The 17,820-nt window shown below is 35.8% G+C and overlaps 5 protein-coding genes across 11 annotated transcripts in view; 3 read left to right on the top strand and 2 right to left on the bottom strand.

The window, feature by feature from the left end:
* The first annotated feature begins 1,305 nt into the window (after positions 1-1,305).
* LOC129810200 (uncharacterized) lies at positions 1,306-1,976 on the top strand. Its single transcript, XM_055860524.1, has 2 exons — positions 1,306-1,547; positions 1,606-1,976. Exons 1-2 carry the CDS (start codon positions 1,356-1,358, stop codon positions 1,963-1,965), a joined length of 552 nt encoding a protein of 183 aa, XP_055716499.1. The 5' UTR covers positions 1,306-1,355; the 3' UTR covers positions 1,966-1,976.
* A 206-nt stretch (positions 1,977-2,182) lies between these two features.
* Positions 2,183-3,527, top strand: LOC129810191 (claspin). Its single transcript, XM_055860516.1, has 2 exons — positions 2,183-2,470; positions 2,529-3,527. Exons 1-2 carry the CDS (start codon positions 2,279-2,281, stop codon positions 3,387-3,389), a joined length of 1,053 nt encoding a protein of 350 aa, XP_055716491.1. The 5' UTR covers positions 2,183-2,278; the 3' UTR covers positions 3,390-3,527.
* A 151-nt stretch (positions 3,528-3,678) lies between these two features.
* LOC129809775 (39S ribosomal protein L47, mitochondrial) lies at positions 3,679-4,426 on the top strand (the record flags this gene model as incomplete). The annotated part of the gene is made up of 1 exon (XM_055859865.1): positions 3,679-4,426. A coding segment is annotated over one exon (684 nt), but the record flags the coding sequence as incomplete, so codon positions are not given.
* A 5,103-nt stretch (positions 4,427-9,529) lies between these two features.
* On the bottom strand, positions 9,530-10,288 carry LOC129809773 (Krueppel-like factor 3). The gene has a single exon (XM_055859851.1). It carries the CDS (start codon positions 10,286-10,288, stop codon positions 9,530-9,532), a length of 759 nt encoding a protein of 252 aa, XP_055715826.1.
* Positions 10,289-14,215: 3,927 nt separating this feature from the next.
* The window catches only part of LOC129810186 (protein groucho), a 338,180-nt gene continuing 334,575 nt past the window's right edge, over positions 14,216-17,820 (bottom strand). For all 7 annotated transcript variants that reach the window (XM_055860504.1, XM_055860505.1, XM_055860509.1 and 4 more), the window contains one exon: positions 14,216-14,988. In XM_055860504.1, the coding sequence (XP_055716479.1) occupies positions 14,881-14,988 (108 nt within the window). In that variant the 3' untranslated portion in view covers positions 14,216-14,880. The remainder of the gene's footprint in view (positions 14,989-17,820) is intronic.

The following is a 17,820-nucleotide window of genomic DNA, read 5'->3' as shown; positions in this document are numbered from 1 at the left end:
GGGAAATAAATTACTTTTGTAGACTCCATCACTTTTTTTTTAATTGAAACATTCAGAACAACTTAGATGGGATCTCTGTCGTGAGCTCGTGAATTGTGCTCGTTCGTGTGAAGATTTCATAGGTAAGTACTGTTAGTTGAGCGTGATAAGAGATTTTCTGCAATCGATAATCTCAAATTCTGATGTATGGAATATCGATCACTTTTCTTCAGCAAAAACACAAAAAAAAACGCCTTCAATACCGGAATGATGAAATGGCAAAAGCCCTTGAGGATGCCATGAATTGACTTAGCATTAGAGTGGCAGCTAGAATTTACAATTTTGTTAATTGACGACCTGGAAAAGCGTGGTATGAGGGATTCATGAAGCGACATCCTATGTTATCCATAAGGACAGCAGAGAACATGTTAACTAAAAGAGCAAGTATGTCCAGAAGTATGTGATTACCAATTGATTTCATTTTTAAAATTATATTAACAGACAAAGGTATTGGATGATTATTATTTCTGGTCTGGGCCTATTGACAAAAAAAGAATATAGGGGAAACTGGAGCATCATCAAACACTGTGATTTTTTAATCATAAATTCGACTTCTGAGGACAAGACCTATAGGCATTTATAGGCACTATAGGGATGCTTGTTGACTGAAGAAATGGTTGAGATAGTCCAAGTAGTTAAGAAATAAAAATTAGTGTTTGGTGCTACCCCGTGTTTGGTGGTGCCCCAGTTTCCCCTACAACCCCAACAAGCGACTGTGATCACATCAAATGAATGGGGAGCTATGAAAGAGAAAAAGCTGATTATAACAAGTTTTCACTTCAAAAATATGAAAATTTTAGACCTGACCCAACCGATATGACATTTAAACTGACGATTTGACGGAGTTTCCGCGAGGCGGCACTCCACGACGGACGAAGACTGACGAACCAACGGACGGCGACAGAACGAGAGTGGACGGGGACGCGTTAAGATCTAATAAAATAGAGAGTCCAAAGTATTGAGCGTTTTTTAATTGAGTGAATCGAGTGAAAAATGAGGAGGTCTACAAAATATATATGGTTTTTTGTCTGTCAAAGTTGATCATTTCCTTAACTGATCGATAATATCCCCTTCTACCCGAACAAATATCTTGATACAATTAAATAAAAAAATGTGAAAGAGACCGATCTGTAATATTTAATCGACTCCTAATTACATGAGCTGTGAAAATGAAAAATATTAACGAGCATTTTTCTTTACATTTTCAAGGAAAGAAATGTACGCAGCCTAAATATTTGTTTATTTGAGGTTAAGTTTACTGGACAGAGATCTTGCTTTCGGGGATTTGTTGCAAAAGGAAGTGAAATCCTGATAAAATGGTAGACAAACAAGAGTTGGAAAATGCTGTGGCCTCATTGAAAAACGACGTGAAGAAAGCAGAAAACCATACTATTCTTAAGATTGATCGAAAATTGAAAGCTTTCAAGCGAACGCTGAAGCAGATGCCGGGACATGAGAAAACTAAAAGGAAAATGCTCAAATTTGCTGAAGAAAAGAATGCCCTGAAGGTAGATAATTTATTCAAGGATGTCTGAGCAATTGAGAATCCTCTATTTTCCTTTGCAGAATATTTACAAAAACCCGGAGAAGAGAAGAAAGATTGTCAAGATTTCGACGCAGGACCTCATTAAGGTTATGGCTTCTCCGAAGAGTACTCTGGAAGAGAAAGCAATTGCCAAGCTTCTCTACCAGAATGACTTCCTTAAGCAGAGTATTGAGAAAATGAAGGAATCTCTGAAATTGAAGGAAGATGATGCAGAATGGTTAGAAATTCTCATGCGATCTGGTAAAAAAGTGCAGAAGCAGCAGTCGATTTCAGAAGTAGAAAATGAGACAGATGATGAAGAAGAAAAATATTTATCCTCTCCTGAAAAATCGAATCACATATCAAATTCTTTTGTTTATAACCCTAAATCGAAAATATAGCAACAATCCTATTTTTGGGTGACTTTTATTAATTTCTTTGTCTTTGTGCTGTTTTTAATATGTATTCATTCATATCATTGTCTCTCGTAACATCTACCTTGGGAATATGAGCTCAATCTCTGATCATTAAATGATTATTGCAATTACATAAGCTGTGAAGAGAAGCAATAAGAGCGAGCAACAGAAAACAAAGAAATATACGCAGCCTAAACACATGTTTATTTGAGGTTAGGTTTTCTGGACGCCATCCGGATACAGCGTGCTTCTAATTGTGCCAAGGATTGCAGGCTAAGAAAGGCAAAGTCCTGGGAAAATGGTGAACAAACAAGATCTGGAACTTGCTGCCATGTCGCTGAAAAAGCACGCGGAGAAGGCAAAAGCGCGTACGATAATTAAAATTGATCGAAAAGTAAAAGCCTTCAAGATAACTCTGGACAAGAATCCGGGAAATGAGAAAATCAGGAAGAAAATGGCCAAATTTCTCGAAGAAAAGGAAGCTCTGAAGGTAGTTTATTTGTCCAGGAATGTCTTGAGGTTGTGATAGACTTGTTTTTCTTTTATAGACTTCCAAGCGCCAGGAGAGTATCAAGAAGATCGTTAAGATGTCAACGCAGGATTGCACGAAGGTGATGGCTTCTCCGAAGAGTACCGTGGAGGAGAGAGCAATTGCCAAACTACTCTATCAGAATGCAAATCTTCAGGAGAGCATCAAAAAGGTGAAGGAGAAGTTCGATTTGAAGGACGATGACTCAGAATGGCTGGAACTTCTGCTGAAACCTGGCAGAAGGAAGGCTCAGAAGATGCTGAAGAAGAAGATGAGGCAGGGAGATGGTTCGACGGAGGTAGAAAGTGCCCCTGAGGAAACAGGAGAATCGCCCAAGAAGAAAAAGAAGAAGGTCAAGAAGCCTTCTGTTGACGAGGAAGGGGACGAAGAAAAGCCTGCATCCCCAAAGAAAAAGAAGAAACAGAAACCTCCAGCTGACGGGGAAGATGAAGAAGCATCAGAATCCCCCAAGAAAAAGAAGAAAAAGCCCCCAGCTGCTGAGAATGAGGACGAAGAAGAGGAAAAACCATCTCCCAAGAAGCAAATGAAGCAAAAGCCGGAAAAGAGCGACAAACTCCTGAAAATGAACGATAAATCCAAGAAAATCAATCAGAAAGCGAAAAAATTCCCTCCCAATAATCCAGGCAGCAATTTCCAGAAGAAAATGAATGGAAACACAAAGCCCCAATTCGGTGGGAAGCCTCAGAAAAAGACCTTCCAGAATCCTTCCGGAAAGAAGTTTGCCGCCGGCGGCGGGAAGCCTGGAAAATTCGACAAAGGTGGAAAGAAGGGACAGGATCATCCTTCCTGGGAAGCCAAGAAGAAACAGAAGCCAACTATTGCTAATTTCCAAGGGAAGAAGACCACCTTCACGGATTAGATGCAATTCTCTCCGGGAGTCGACATTTCTGACAACATAACCTCACTTTCGGATCCCTGACAGCCGCAGCGCTTTTTTCTTGTCCAAATATTTTCTTTTGGATTAAATGACTTATAAATAAAGTAATTAAGTTTAAAACAATGAGTTCTTTCGTTCGTGTGGTCAGGAGTTTGAGGATCTTAAATGGAAGCCCTTTAAAATCAATTAACTGCCAGAAAAATCCCTTGAGGTAAAAGTGAGGTTATGTTTGCAAATAAAAATCCTTTAATTTTCAATTACTGACGAATTTTCCAGTTTCCCTGCTGCCTTGGGATCCCAGGCTATCCATACATCTCCCTCCCGTCGGGATTTAATGGAATTCTTCGATGACAAGAAGAACTGGGGCGAGATGGATGTGAAGACTGGACGAGCATGGACAAAAGATGAGCTTAGAATCAAGTCCAACAGCGACCTCCACAAACTCTGGTACGTCCTCCTGAAGGAGCGCAACATGCTGATGACCATGGAACACGAATGCAATGAGAAAGTTGAAACGTTCCCAAGTCCCGAACGAATTGACAAAGTCAAGATCTCAATGGAGAATCTCGAGGAAGTTGTCCGGGAGCGCAATCGTGCCTACCATCTGCTAGAAACCGGAGAGACAGGAGAGCGTCCCACCAAAGAGATGGAAGACGTCCTGGGTCTGAAGCAGGAAGTGAAGCTGAATGAGTATGCAGTTCCCAAGGCAGAGGCCGATCAGGAAGTTGTGGCACGTGTAGAGAAGGATACCAAGCAGTTCCTCCTGAAGCTCAGGGAAAAGGAAACGATTGCGAGGACAAGGGAGAGGAATAGGAATCGCAATGAGGTGATGCATCTGCTCAGGAGATTCCCGCATCTGGACAAGAAGATGCTGGCAGAGAAGTTTCCCGGAGTGGACATTGATAAGCTCCTGGAGAAGGATATGTGCAGGGGGCATTTTGTACCCAATAATTAGTTTATCAGGGAGCATTTGTAGTTAATGGAAACCAATAAAAAGGATTTTTTCTGCTACCATTTTCTTTTCATACATTTCTTCCGGGAATTATAATTGATTCCTCCGGGTCCATTTGAGAATGTTGAACAGAATCTGGCATCTCAGTGTCCCCTCACAATTGTGGCTATTTCTTTGTACAGGGAGTTCCGGCTTAAGTGAAAACGGATTGAAAGAATTTGATATGAATTGCCCACTATTGGGAGCTCATTTATAAAATTATTTTTGAAATGTCCCTAAATGTAGGCAAATATTTTTGACGCGGTAAATTTGAAATACATTTCTTAGTTTCTTAATGAACCGTTGGTGCTGAAAATTTAGCGCTGAAAATATTTTGCATTTGCATACACTCAGTCCCGGCATTACGCACTTCGGGATTATGAACCTGACGAAATTATGCACATACTGTATAGAATTTCCATTGATTGGAGATCTCTTAAAAATAAGAGACAAAAGACGGTTGGATTTTGAATATGCATGGAGGGAGAGAGAAGGAGGAAAAAGTGGTGAATAGGATCAGCTGGAAAGAAAGTAGGGAAATGAGCGGGAACCAGTCTGAGAGTTACGTAAGAGACTTAAAAATCAAAGAGACGTGAGGAGAAGTGTATTGGATTTATTTAGTGAAATTATTATAAAAATATTAACTTTAAAATACAGAAAAACGACAGTGACGTAGAGTTAAACTGTGTTCAGTCTAGTAGTGGAGAAATTGGTGTAAATAAATAATTGGTGAAGGTGATAATTGTGTTTCACTGCCTCAGTGGATTTGGTGAAGGGCATTTGGCGGTCATCGAGGAAACGTCTTCTGGAAAAGCCAGCCGCCTACGTTCCGGATCACTGTTGAAGACATTTACTAAAGGAATATATATTTCCAGGTACGTGAATATCACAAACGGTAGAAGGAAGCCCAAGAAACACACAGTCCCTGACAGATTTATAACACCACAATATATTTATAGGTAAACTGGGCAGGAAGAAGAGGGTATTAGATATCACAGAATCCTATCACAGAGAAATTATTGTTTACCACAGGTAATTCTCCACACATACAATTATGCAAGTTTGCCTACTTTTGGGCGTCGATTTGTAAAATTATTTTTGAAATACGCCTGAATGTATACTATGTTGTGACGCGGGAAATTTGAAGACATTGTGCTTACAGCCCGATCTTAAAGCTGGCTATACATTAGACATAATTTATTGAAATATTTCTTTTCAATGTCAAATATTAATAAGGATTGCCTCCACATTGCAAAGTTTTATTGACATAAATGTTTCAATATTGAAGAAAATTGTCCAGTGTGTAGGCAGATATTGAAATGTTTGTTTCAATATGGAACACTATTCAATATTTTATTTCATTATTTTGAATGGCTACAAACTAAGCTAAATTATGTAAATAAAAAATTTAAAAGTCACATTGAAATAAAATTTCAAAGAAATCCTAAATATCAAATTGATTTGATATTTCCTTCAATATTTTTTAATGGTTATGAATCTTCTTCCTTCAGAACATCACAGAACTGCTGGATTTTCCTTTTTCATGAATGAAAACACATTCAAGATCAAAATCCAAGTCAAAACACATCTCTCCTGCTTCCTCCAGAAATCCCAGATTCTTGGAATTTGGTTATATATTTTGTTCAATCTACTCAAGAACCCAACTTGGTCAGCACTAATCACCTGCTTCCTCCAGAAAATCTCAGAACTTCTGGGATTTTCTTGAATATTATGCCCAAAACATTTCAGATACCTTCTGTGGTCAGAGGATTCCTGGAGCTTCCTCCAGGAAATCCCAGATCTTCTGGGATTTTCTTGTTCATTATGCCCAAAGCACTTCATATAAGTATAATTTTATGATACGAATTGAAATCCTACAGAGGGAACGAAGGCTTGTGGTTGTGGCCATCCAGTCCTTTTGCTAGCGATGGTAAACTTTCCTACGGTATGATACGAAGCATGATCCTGAAAGTCTGTGAGAATTCAAGTTATTAATTCTATTTGGCTTTTGTTTCGAAACTGAAATGTTTTTGACATAATACACAAGAAAATCCCAGAAGATCTGAGAATTTCTGGAGGAAGCTCCAAGAATCCTCTGACCACCGAACGTATATGACTGGCTTTTGACGTAATATACAAGAAAATCCCAGAAGATCTGGGATTTCCTGGAGGAAGCTGAAGAAATCTTTTGACAAACTTGGTTATTTTTGGATGTTCTTGACAAAATACGGAAGAAAATCCCAGAACATCTGTGAATCCTTGACTAGACTGATGTTTTTAATATTAAAGTTTTAATATTGAAGTTAATTTGTTCAGTGTGTAGGCAATTATTAAAATATTGGTTTCAATATTAGCTTCAATATTGAAGTTTCTTTTCAATGTCATTTTGAAATGCTATTATTCCAATAATTTGTCTAATGTGTAGACAGCTTAACTCTTTCCGGACCGCAGCATATGCTGCAAGCCAATTTCACAATTTTTAATCAAAAATATCTAAGCTCAGGAATTAATTGAGGTCCTACAAAAAATACCTTACATTTGGACATCCTTATAGTTTGTGATCATCCACAAAAATAGGATTTTTATCAGTTCTGAATACTTAAAAAACATTGTTTTTCACAGAACATTCATATGCTGCTTTGGGTACTCTCGTCCCAAAAGAGACGAAAGAGTTAAGGCTGAAAAATTGGCGCTGAAAATATTTTGCATCACGGCATCAAGGCGTTTCCGTAACATATCCCAAATATATCTCCTGCAGTTAAGAAAACTGGGGCACCACCAAACAGGGGTACCACCAAACACTGCGATGTTTTAAATAGGTACACTCAGTCAGTCTCGGAATTATGCACATACAATTATGCAAGTTTGCCTGCAACTGGGAGTCAATTTATGATTTTTTTTTTTGAAATACACCTATGTTGCGACGCGGGAAATTTCAATAAAACTTTAATTTCTTTAAGTTAATTTTTTTTTAAATATTCTAACCATTTATTGAAGAACTGAGGCCAAAAAGTATTGTTTGTTAATGCATTTCTATTAAACAGTTGAATCTTTTTTTTTGTACTACTTTTACTCCACGCGAATTTCGTTCTAAGGCCGACTTATTCAAAGGAAAGTGCCTATTATATTATGAGCCTTTCCCCTAGTTCCAGTGTTTTAGACTAAAAAGGCAAAGTTTCAGCTAAAAAGTAGAAAATGCTTTGGTATAGGTTATTAGTAAGAAAGATGAATAATTTCTAAAGAAAATCTAATAAAATGATCTTAAAAAGAAAAGCTTGTAAGTCTTTAACGAGGAATTAAAAAAAATGAAAAATTTATTTGCACATTTTTTTTTAAATTTCTATGGAAAAAATGGAAAATGATGACTTACAAATTTTCAACAAGTATCATTATCGCAAAACTTTTCCACTTATTTAAAAAAGAAACGAAAGTTATCAAAATCACTTTTTTTGTACTAAATTTGAGTAAAAACCAGAAAGGTAAAAGTAAGTAAAAATGGATTAAGTAAAAAAAGAGTAAAATGTAAACGTCTTACTCAAATGAATTAAAATTAAAATTTATTATGGTAAATTAAGCTAATTCAAAACCTGATCTAAATGGAAATTTTTCTCTATTCCAAATGGAAACGTCGCTGTTCCCATGATAAATACAGTATTAAATTATAATAATTATATATTTTCTTTACCACAGTTTCATTATTTAGCTAATTTTGCTCCAAATAAAGCGAAAACCCATTCATATTCACAAATTTTAATTTGTTAATTTCACAAAAAAATTAAAAGTGTACTTTGCACCATCGAATTTTTCATCAATTGATCATGTTTTTCAATGAAAAACACAATAAAGTCACTGTTGTTTATTCGGTTTGTTTAACATTTATGTCATATCGTCGGTTGCGGCTACCTCTGTCGTATCTGCATTTGTTTTGTATCTTCATTTGGTGCCTTTGGTGCAAGCTACAATACAGACGTCCCCTCTTGCGTGAAATGCTGACACAAAAGAAATGCAGATACTACAGAGGTAGACGCAACCGACGATATATCTGGCTAATTTTAGTTAAATTAAATACTAATCTTTATTGTTAACGATACGCGAAGTTTTCAAATGAAATAATTCTCTATTTCGTGAACAAAAAGGGTTTCTCTGAAGTGTCTGCAAATGCTTCAATAGGAAACCCTGGAAATATGATATTTTGGGAGGGATTTTCTTATTGTTTTAGATGGGAAAGGAGAAAAGACCATGAATAAGATTAAATCCTGTCAGGAGCAACTCAGCAAGGTTTTGGAAGCCTTTCGTTGCGGTTTCACTTATACACTGTTTGTCTCCAATTAGAAAATTTCCCTTGTCTCCATTTGGATTAATTTGTTTCCAATAGAAGCATTTTACGCTCGCGCATTTTTCTTGTATTTAAGAAGTTTTCAAAATATATTTAAAGAATTTTCACTAAACAGTGACATTCTAGAAGAGTCAAGGAGCATACTTAAGCAATTCTTTTCAGAAAAAATATGAATTTAATGTGTTGAATTTTCTGTCAAAGTTAAAGCGTCTGGAAATGGTTTTGAATTAGGACATTTACCCTGAATAACTATTTGAGCTATTACCAATTTAATGATACAAGAAGGGGATATTATAATATTTATTAAAATAAGAATAATAGATTTCATTTGATAACTTTTAAAGTCTTTCAAACATTATTTCTTATAATTTATGCACTATTGGAACAGTCTCAAAAAATCCTCAGCAGAAATTCAGGATTTGCTCATTAAAACAAATACAATATTAAAAGATTGTTTATATTTTTAAAGCTTAAAAATGCTTTATTTTCACTTGAAATGTTCAATAAAATTTAGAATTGACTTTGTGAATATTCATCTGACCGTGAAGCACAAATTGAAATAAAATGTATTCCATAAATTAAAATTTTTAACACTTTTTTTTTTAAATCTTAAGGAAGGTGGTATATTTTCTCAAGTTTTTTCTAAAAAAGGAATAGCTTTTCTTCTTTGAAATCTCGAGCCAAGGAAACCACTTAACAAAAAAAAAGACACAAGAATTCTTTGCACTTTTATTTTATCAATTTTATTGATAATTCACTTATTTAATTAATAATTAACACTAAAATTAACACGGATCACACAAAGACATTTCCCGCTTCTGGTGGTGGCTTTTTGGGCTTCCTGCCTGGTTTAGCCGGCGGCAGAGCTCTCCAGACTCCTTTCACTTTACCAGAGAGGATCTTCCTCTCATGGACTCTCCTGTGCTTGGCCAGGTGGTCAGATCTGGCGAAGGATTTGGGGCAGTAGTCGCAGTTGTATGGCTTGATGCCGGAATGACTCCTCCTGTGCCTAGCCAGTTCGTCTGAGCGAGAGAACCTCCAGGAGCAATTGGGCCAGACACAGGCGTAGGGCTTGTCCCCAAGATGCCGCCGGAGATGGGCCTTGAGATGAGCTGCTTTGGCGTAGGATTTTCCGCAGGTGTCGAAGGTACAGTGGAAGACTTTAACTTCCTGCCTCGAAGCGAGTTTGAGATTCTCAGAGCTCTCCTTGAGGAATAAATCGCACGAATCCGAGCACAGAGGAGTCTTCTCGGGCAGTGGAGTGAGCAGGGGAGAAGAATCCTCCAGGAGCAATTGCTCCAGATTTAATTCCCAATCAAAACGACAGGAATCTTGAGAATTCCAACTGCTGAAGGCATCCTGAGGCTGAGAAGCGGATTCCAGAGTTACATAACTCGTGTCCTCGGGCACCTGTGCAGCCAGAGAAGTGTCCAGAGGTGAGCAGGCAATGGGAGTGAACAGAGGATCATCCCACATGCCCAAATCCTCATCCTCAGGCACATCCTGGAATTCTGTGTAGAACTGATGGAAGCCCGTCGCGAAGAAATCTTCCATGTCTACTCCGATTGACTTCCAGCACAGCAATGACGAGCTATCTGTCCAGAAGCCTTCGCAATCCCAGACATTGTCAGTTGATCCGCAACTCCAGAAAAAAAAACGAATCTGTCCCAAGATCCAACGAGAGAAATTGCCAGTCACAGTCTCTGTTCCATTTCACAGAGATTTCAACGGATCGAATTTCTCACTCACTCCCTGGGCTTCTGGCCAGCGCCAGACAAATTTATCAGCAAAATTTGTTGGATTTTCAGAGGCATTGTGAATGGAGTGGTACGAAAAAAAAGAGACGGAGACGTCGAAGTGACGAAAATTCATTAATGATCATTCGATGGATTCAGAAGTTGGTGTCTGTCTCTTTTGGTCAACCCAAAAACCAGATGCACATCGGCTTCCGGTGATTAGCGAGATGGCTTCTCTCTTTTATCACAATCTGCGCAAAAGTCGTTATCGGAATTATCCCATGGCAACAATTTAATTTATTTATTTCAATCATTTCAATTATTTGAACAGAGAAAAGGGAAAGAATTACAATTGAGCTTATTAGATTTTTTAATATAATTATAATATTTTATAGGATTTTATTATTTTAAGATACAAGAAGAGGAAATTTTAATCCTTAAATGAATTCTCATTAAATATTTGATCGAATAAAATCTATAAAATATTTTAGTCGCATGGTTTTCTCTGATTGGCTCGAGCTTAAGAGCTTTCAAAGCTCTAGCTCTAGCCAATCACAGAACGCGATGGGACTAAAATATTTTACTGAATTAGAATAAAAGCAAAAATAAAAGGATTTACAATAGTATAAGAAAAGTTTAATGAAAATTAAATAAGAAAAAAAAAGATCTAATGAGTGCTTCTTTAAGATTCAGCCTGAAAAAGCGTCGGATGCCATCTGCAGACCCACGCAGATCACTTGGAACGGAGTTAAAGATAACTACGCCCTTTACAAATAATGACCGGTAAAGACAGTCACTCCCGACCTTAGGCACTATGAGTTACCGAACCCTGGCCGAGATCCCCCTAATCAGAAGACTCGACAGGTACTGAGAACACCCAAAAATTAACCAATTAAATACAGTAGGCTCTCTCTCAATCCGGCGATTAACTTTTTTCCTCATAACTTTAACACTTTTTAGGTGTAAAAATATATTAACATTTTTTAATGTTAATTTTATACCTTTCTAAAGGTAAAATTAACATGAAAAAGGGTTACTAACCCCTAACTAAAAAAAAGCATAAGATTAACACAGATTTCGGATCAAAACTTCAGGGTAAAATAAACATTTCCGGTATGTTATTTTAACTTTTTAGGATTTATCTCAGTGAAGTTAACCCATTCAGTCAATGTACCAGAAATACTTGAAATAGATTGTTCATATTTTGAAATTAGTTTCATACAGATTAATAGATGATTTTTTTTGAAAAGAAAAAAAATTATCCATCATGGGGGCGCGGGGAACCTCGCGGGGAACCCTTGTCAAACACGCGTTTTAACGGTCACTGAATTTAAATTCTGTACTAATTAATTACAAAGTCTTTTGATTTAAGAAGAGTAACTATCCAAGAAAACACATTGGTGAATTTAAATTACGACATGAAGGCCAATTTTGAGAAATTCAACGAGATGTCGTATTTTCCGTTTGCCATTTTGAGAAAAAAATTTGCATGACTTTTCGCGAAGCGAGAAAAGAACAACAAAATGTATTTCCATCGCTGTCGGACTATTTTTTCGAAGTAATTGAAAGACCAATAGTAACGAAAAATCCATTCCCGACAGAAATTCGCACATCAATTGCGCATAAATATTATGATCAAAAACGTCTATTTTTTGATTACTATATTAATCTATGGGTACAAATGGGTTCATCAAATTTTACAGTGTTGTAGTCTAGGCTATGAGGTTTCCAAAAAGTGGCGAGGGGTTCGCTGTGGTTATAGAACCGGAGATATAAGAGGTCAAAGATAACGAAATTCAAAAAATCATATCTCCGGTTCTATTGGACCGATTTTGACGAGTGAGGGCGCAAATGAAAGATCTAGTAAAGCGCTACAACTTTCTAGGACATATGAACTTTGTTTTTTTGTTTTTTTTTGTTTCCCCCCTTACCTGTCCCCCCTTACCAAGGTCTTAGGCCTTTAGGCCTATTTTGACCAGTATCCTGTGTAGAAAATCCTTTAAAAACCAAAAACGTCCACAAAAATATATACCAAAATCATCAATCTATAAAATTAAAATATCTCCCAAATACTGAGGAAAAACAATAAATATTTAAGACGGGAACCTTACACATTAATGGCCGTACTGATGAACTTTGTATGATCAACATTAAAGGCGCCATGATCGAAAAAACATTTTTATAACTCATAACCTCAATTATCTCGACACGTGCTTAACCAATTTTTTATGATTGCTTCAGCATAATTGTAGAGGACATTTATATCTATAATTCATCCAAAAATATCATTTTTCGCTCAGACAATGCCACTTGTCCGATTTTGTCGAGTGTGAAAAAATTGACTTTTCCCATGATAACGCTTTGAAGAAACCACTCAGACGCCAATTTGACTGCTTCTACTCGACCAAGACACTTAAAATAGGGGTTTAAATGGAAAGTCTCACAAAATACAACAATTCTTTGATATAGTTGAAGTTCAAAAAATAAACACCTGGGGCGCTCTGGTTCGAAAAAACGAGTTCAGAAACAAACAACCTCGATTATCTCTGTTTCTGATTAATCGATGAGATCAAGTTCTAAGGCAAAATTATAGAGAACATTCTGGTCTACATTTCACCCATATAACACTTTTCTGTCAGTTCATCCAAATCCTTGATATTTTGGTTTAAATACAAAATTTGTATAATTTCACGAATTTGATTTAAGATAACTGAATGGCGTCTCCCAACTTCAGCTCTAAATCGAATTTGCATGCACTCCGAGTTAGCTCACGTTAAGAATCTCACCTGCAATAAGTTGATCTAGGCTTATCACTAGCTTTTCCATGCATTTTACTGTTCCAAAAACGAACTTTCTCTTTTGTAATTTAATCGATTGATTTTATAAATCGAACGAAAATTCCACAGGTAGATTCTTGGATTCCGCTTTCAGGGAAAACAAAACACTATCATTTTTTTTTGCTTTTCAATTTAATTGTTATTATGTTACATTGTACATTTAAAAAGAATATTCTCTTACTCTTATCGACTTATCCATTAATTCCTATTTATATCATTTAATTATATTTTTTCTTTCTTTTTTTTCTGTAATACAATATAGTGAGTTTCTTCATATTCTTTTTTTCTCTACTTTTTTTTTATTCTTTTCTAAAAACCACTTTATCTTAAAGTTTTCTCTTTCAGCAATTTTCTTCACCACTTTTTCTGTAAATTTCCTTTTTTCATTCATTTCTATTCTAAAATTTTTATAGGGTTTCTTTTATTTGTTCTTTCTAAAAATAAAACTTTATCCTCAAACTAGGAATTAAGTTACTTGGATAATTTCTTTTCTTTTTTTTCTAAATTAAGTTGCATTTTTTCTGGGAATTTTTTTTTGAGAGAAAATTGTTGTTTTGTCCTCGCGCTGAAAGAAAAGTTTTTGTTGCAAACTTCACTTCTGTGTGATTTTGTTGTTGAAAATTCAACTAAAAAAAAAGAATTGTTCACTTTACACTTCTCACTTGCGAACGTCAATTAATTACACTTAATTTTTATTAATGATTTTCTTCTTTTTTCATCTTCAATTTACGTGTGCGACATTACAGTTACATTTTATGATTTTTTTTTCATGTGGCTTACGATTCTAAGTTTTCTTTTCTTTTAGTCTAAATTTAGCATCAATTCATTTAAATTATATATACTTGTATTTCTCAATTTAATTCATTTTCTCTTAACTTGATACTCAATTTATTTTTCATTTCAATTTCTTTAAATTTTTTTTGAAGGATTCTTGGAAAGAAAATCCTCATGAGAAATGTATTGATTTTATTCTTTTTTTTCTTCACGATCATTCTTCTAATTAATATATTTTTTCTTTTTTTTAATATTTAATTCCATCTATACTTGTACGAATGTGCTATTAATTTGTGGATTTATCACATGTGCATTAAATTCACATTATTATACTGTAAATTATACAAATCTTTATCCATTCTTTCATCTGCAATTTTTTCTTCTTTTTTTTAGTACTTCTTACAATTTTTTCTTCATTAAATCATACTCCAAGTTACAGCTACATTTAGAGCATACTTTTTTTTTCCTTTTATTTTCTCAATAATTAACGTCAAATATATTCTACAATTTTTTCTTTTTTTTTACTTACTTTTCCGCAGAGATTTTCCTTTTTGTCTCTCGAGTCACTTCCTTCAGAATTGTCCCACTAACTTTCTTCATTTCTTTTTTTTTCTAAAGGATTTCTAGAATTCCTTAATGTACTCTTTTCTTCTTTTCATTTTCTCCTTCTTAAGTCAGTCTTCGTTTGTTGAAGTTTAAATGATTTTCTTCACTTTAAACACTTTGTTTTTTTTTCTTTTGTCAAATTTCATTGGGTTTCTTTTGCATTGTCTCTCAATTATTTTTTGTTTTTGTTTTTTTAGTAAATAACTTCATAAACTGTGGCTTTCTTGTCTCCTGATCCGGTCACAATGTACTTATCGTCAGTTGAGATATCGCAGCTTAAAACTGATGATGTTTCCTTGGACTGAAAAGCAAAGGAAAATTATACGATCAAATAACTTCTTAATAATTCTTTCGAAATAACAGGGGCCCATCGAGCCTAATAAAAAGTGAAGCTATTTTTTAGTTTTCCTTGTAAAAATTTTGCAGATATTGCACTACGACTGAAACAAATTTGCTCGTAGTTCTTGTATTATTTCGGCGAACATTATGAAATATGTATTTTTATATAGCTTTTAATGCGCGATTTCGAAATATATCAAACTGTTAAGTTAATTCTCTTTAGAAAAAAATTTGCCAATAGTCTTCAGTGCCTCTATGCAAAAATATGGAAAAATGGAATGTCGAGAAGCCCCTGGAAATAATGAATACCGAAAAAGAAAATATATCAGAAAGTCGATTTATGTTAGCTTGAGTAATCAAAGAAGTATGATCTTTTTTTTATTTCTTGTTTTTAAGTTAATCGATAATCGATGAGGAAAGAAGAATGACCAGAAAAACTGACATAAATTGGTTTTCGAATTGAAAAATTCTAGCGAAATTGCTTTAGTGTAATTCTCAGATAAACATTCTATTGTTAAATTGAGATACATCTCTCATGGTTCTGTTCAGTAATGATCTTTCGAAGAGAAAAAATTAAACTAAAACTGTTCGAAAATCGACCGGGTGTCAAAAGCGCGAGTTCACATATTCGCTGCTCTAGCGCTATCTCTTCCTTCATTTCGAAATTTCTTTATTTTTGATGGTGCACAGTTCTGTAGAATCCACGTAAGCAGTTATGGATTAAGGAGCACGGATTGCCACAACAGTTGACACCGTTCAAATACGAAAGATAGTTCTGTCGGTCCGATGGGTATTCCGGACAGATGCACAGTTTTGTGGCATCCGTTTAACAGTCCCGCATGTGCTTATCAGAATAGTCTTGTTGGATTGGTAAAGTTCGTGGCAGCTGCACAACCCCGTTGAAATTCTGGGATGCAGTTATGGGTAAGGGGATGTGAAGAAGTTCCCCAACACAATTCTGTTGGTCTGATACATGATAATTTCAGACTGGGACACAGTTATGTGAAATCCGGGAAGCACGTAACAGACAGAGGAATACAAGGTCATATCAGATAATAAAGCAGAAGTTTCCTGATATAAGGTTCATCTGGTATTTGAATATAACGTTTGGCAGTTAAGGATATCAATCATTCTTAACACTATAGTAATACGGAAGATCATACAGTTGTTGCATAGTTAGGAAGCGACTGTACTGGTTGCTGAGGTTAATTTCAAAGTAGAGGTCCTGAGGCCAGTGGAAGTTACCGTATGGGTAATTGGATTGGGAAGTAGTGTCTAGACTAGACAATCGTATTACTCTCCCAATAGGTACTGACTACACCGAGGACGGTGAGTCGTCGGATGGCCGAATTGTAGTCGAGATTTTCCACCTGATAGCGAAATAGAGCCCGGCTGGTGGATTCCCTTCCCTGTTCGCGGGAAATTCATATTTCCCGCCTCTCGCTCCAAGCAAGGCCTTTTACTGGCGGTAATAGTTCTGTTGCCCGCCGTGTGGGGGATTGGCTGACAGGCGACACTGGCAGTCAGTCGGTAACATGGCCTGAAAGAGTACGGATGGAGGCACAGAGCTGGGTCGCTGCCGGGCAATTGGCCGCGATAAGCCTTGGTCTCCTTATGGAATCTTTCAGGGCAGAAGCCCGGCTACACCTTTAAGGACGAGATGGTCAAAAATTGGGGGTCAGAAAAATATATTTTTTATCTGATTTTTTTTTAGAGCAAACACAAATTTAGAAGGCCATAGAAAAAAATTATTTTTGGGTCACCGGTGATCCAATCGTCCTTAAAGGGTTAATCTAGGGTTTATTTCCAAACCGACATAGCCAAATTTGAATTTCATTGGAAGAGGTATTGAGATTTACAACCTGATTATCTTCAACCTGTTAAATGATTTTAATTAATTTCTTTTTACAACTTTATTTTTTAAATATCAAATATTAAATTTTACCTCAAAGTAAAAGGTCGAAGATTTTTCTTAACCTATTGAGAAGTGTGTGTTTGATCTTCAAACAACGTCAACAGGCCTGAAAGTCCTCGAAAAAGTGAATTTTTGGATAGTCTCGTAGAAATACATGATAGTAGAACTTTTGAAGATGAATGTCCTTTTCATGAACTTATTCACAGGAAACAGACTGGGCTTTTTGCTCTTTTCATCGTTTTTCGAAGAAGCAATGGAAAAGTCAATATGACGCCTTTATTTCTTTCGAATTCATCACTCACTGAGAGCAGCGCCCTCTAGTGTAAGAAAATGTCGAAGGCGGGAAATATTTTCAGGTTTTCAAAAGCAATATACAGTAGACTCTTTCAAATTCGGGCATTTGGGACCGAAATGTCACCCGAATTAGAGAGAAGTTCGGGCATCAAATTTTTTGAAATACAACGAATTTTTGTTTACCTGCATACTCATATTAAGTTTACATGCTCATATTAACTGTAAATTTCATGAAAGTCGCTTAATAATGCAAAATAACCACACAACTGAGATGGCAAATTTGAGCATATTTGCTTCATTCGAAAACTTGAAAAATGTTAACAAACTTTTTTTAAATTTAACTGCTGCCCAAATTAAAAAGAAGCCCGATGTTAAAGGAGCCGAATTAGCGAGAGTCTACTGTAGTTCACATTATTCACATGTATTTTATACTAAACTTTAATTTCATTAATGTCTAGACTCATTTTAAATATGTATTTCAAAAGTTTTCACACGAGTTTTATGAGTAAAAATTCCTTTGTTTTGATTTTTCCTGGCATCAACTGATTTCGATGGTGGTCGATGAAATTTCGAACTTTGCTCGTA

This window comes from Phlebotomus papatasi, chromosome 1, assembly GCF_024763615.1.
Source record: "Phlebotomus papatasi isolate M1 chromosome 1, Ppap_2.1, whole genome shotgun sequence".
Taxonomy (NCBI): Eukaryota; Metazoa; Arthropoda; class Insecta; order Diptera; family Psychodidae; genus Phlebotomus; species Phlebotomus papatasi.
Note: the sequence above shows the minus strand (reverse complement) of the source record. Positions and strands in the feature narration are given on the sequence as shown.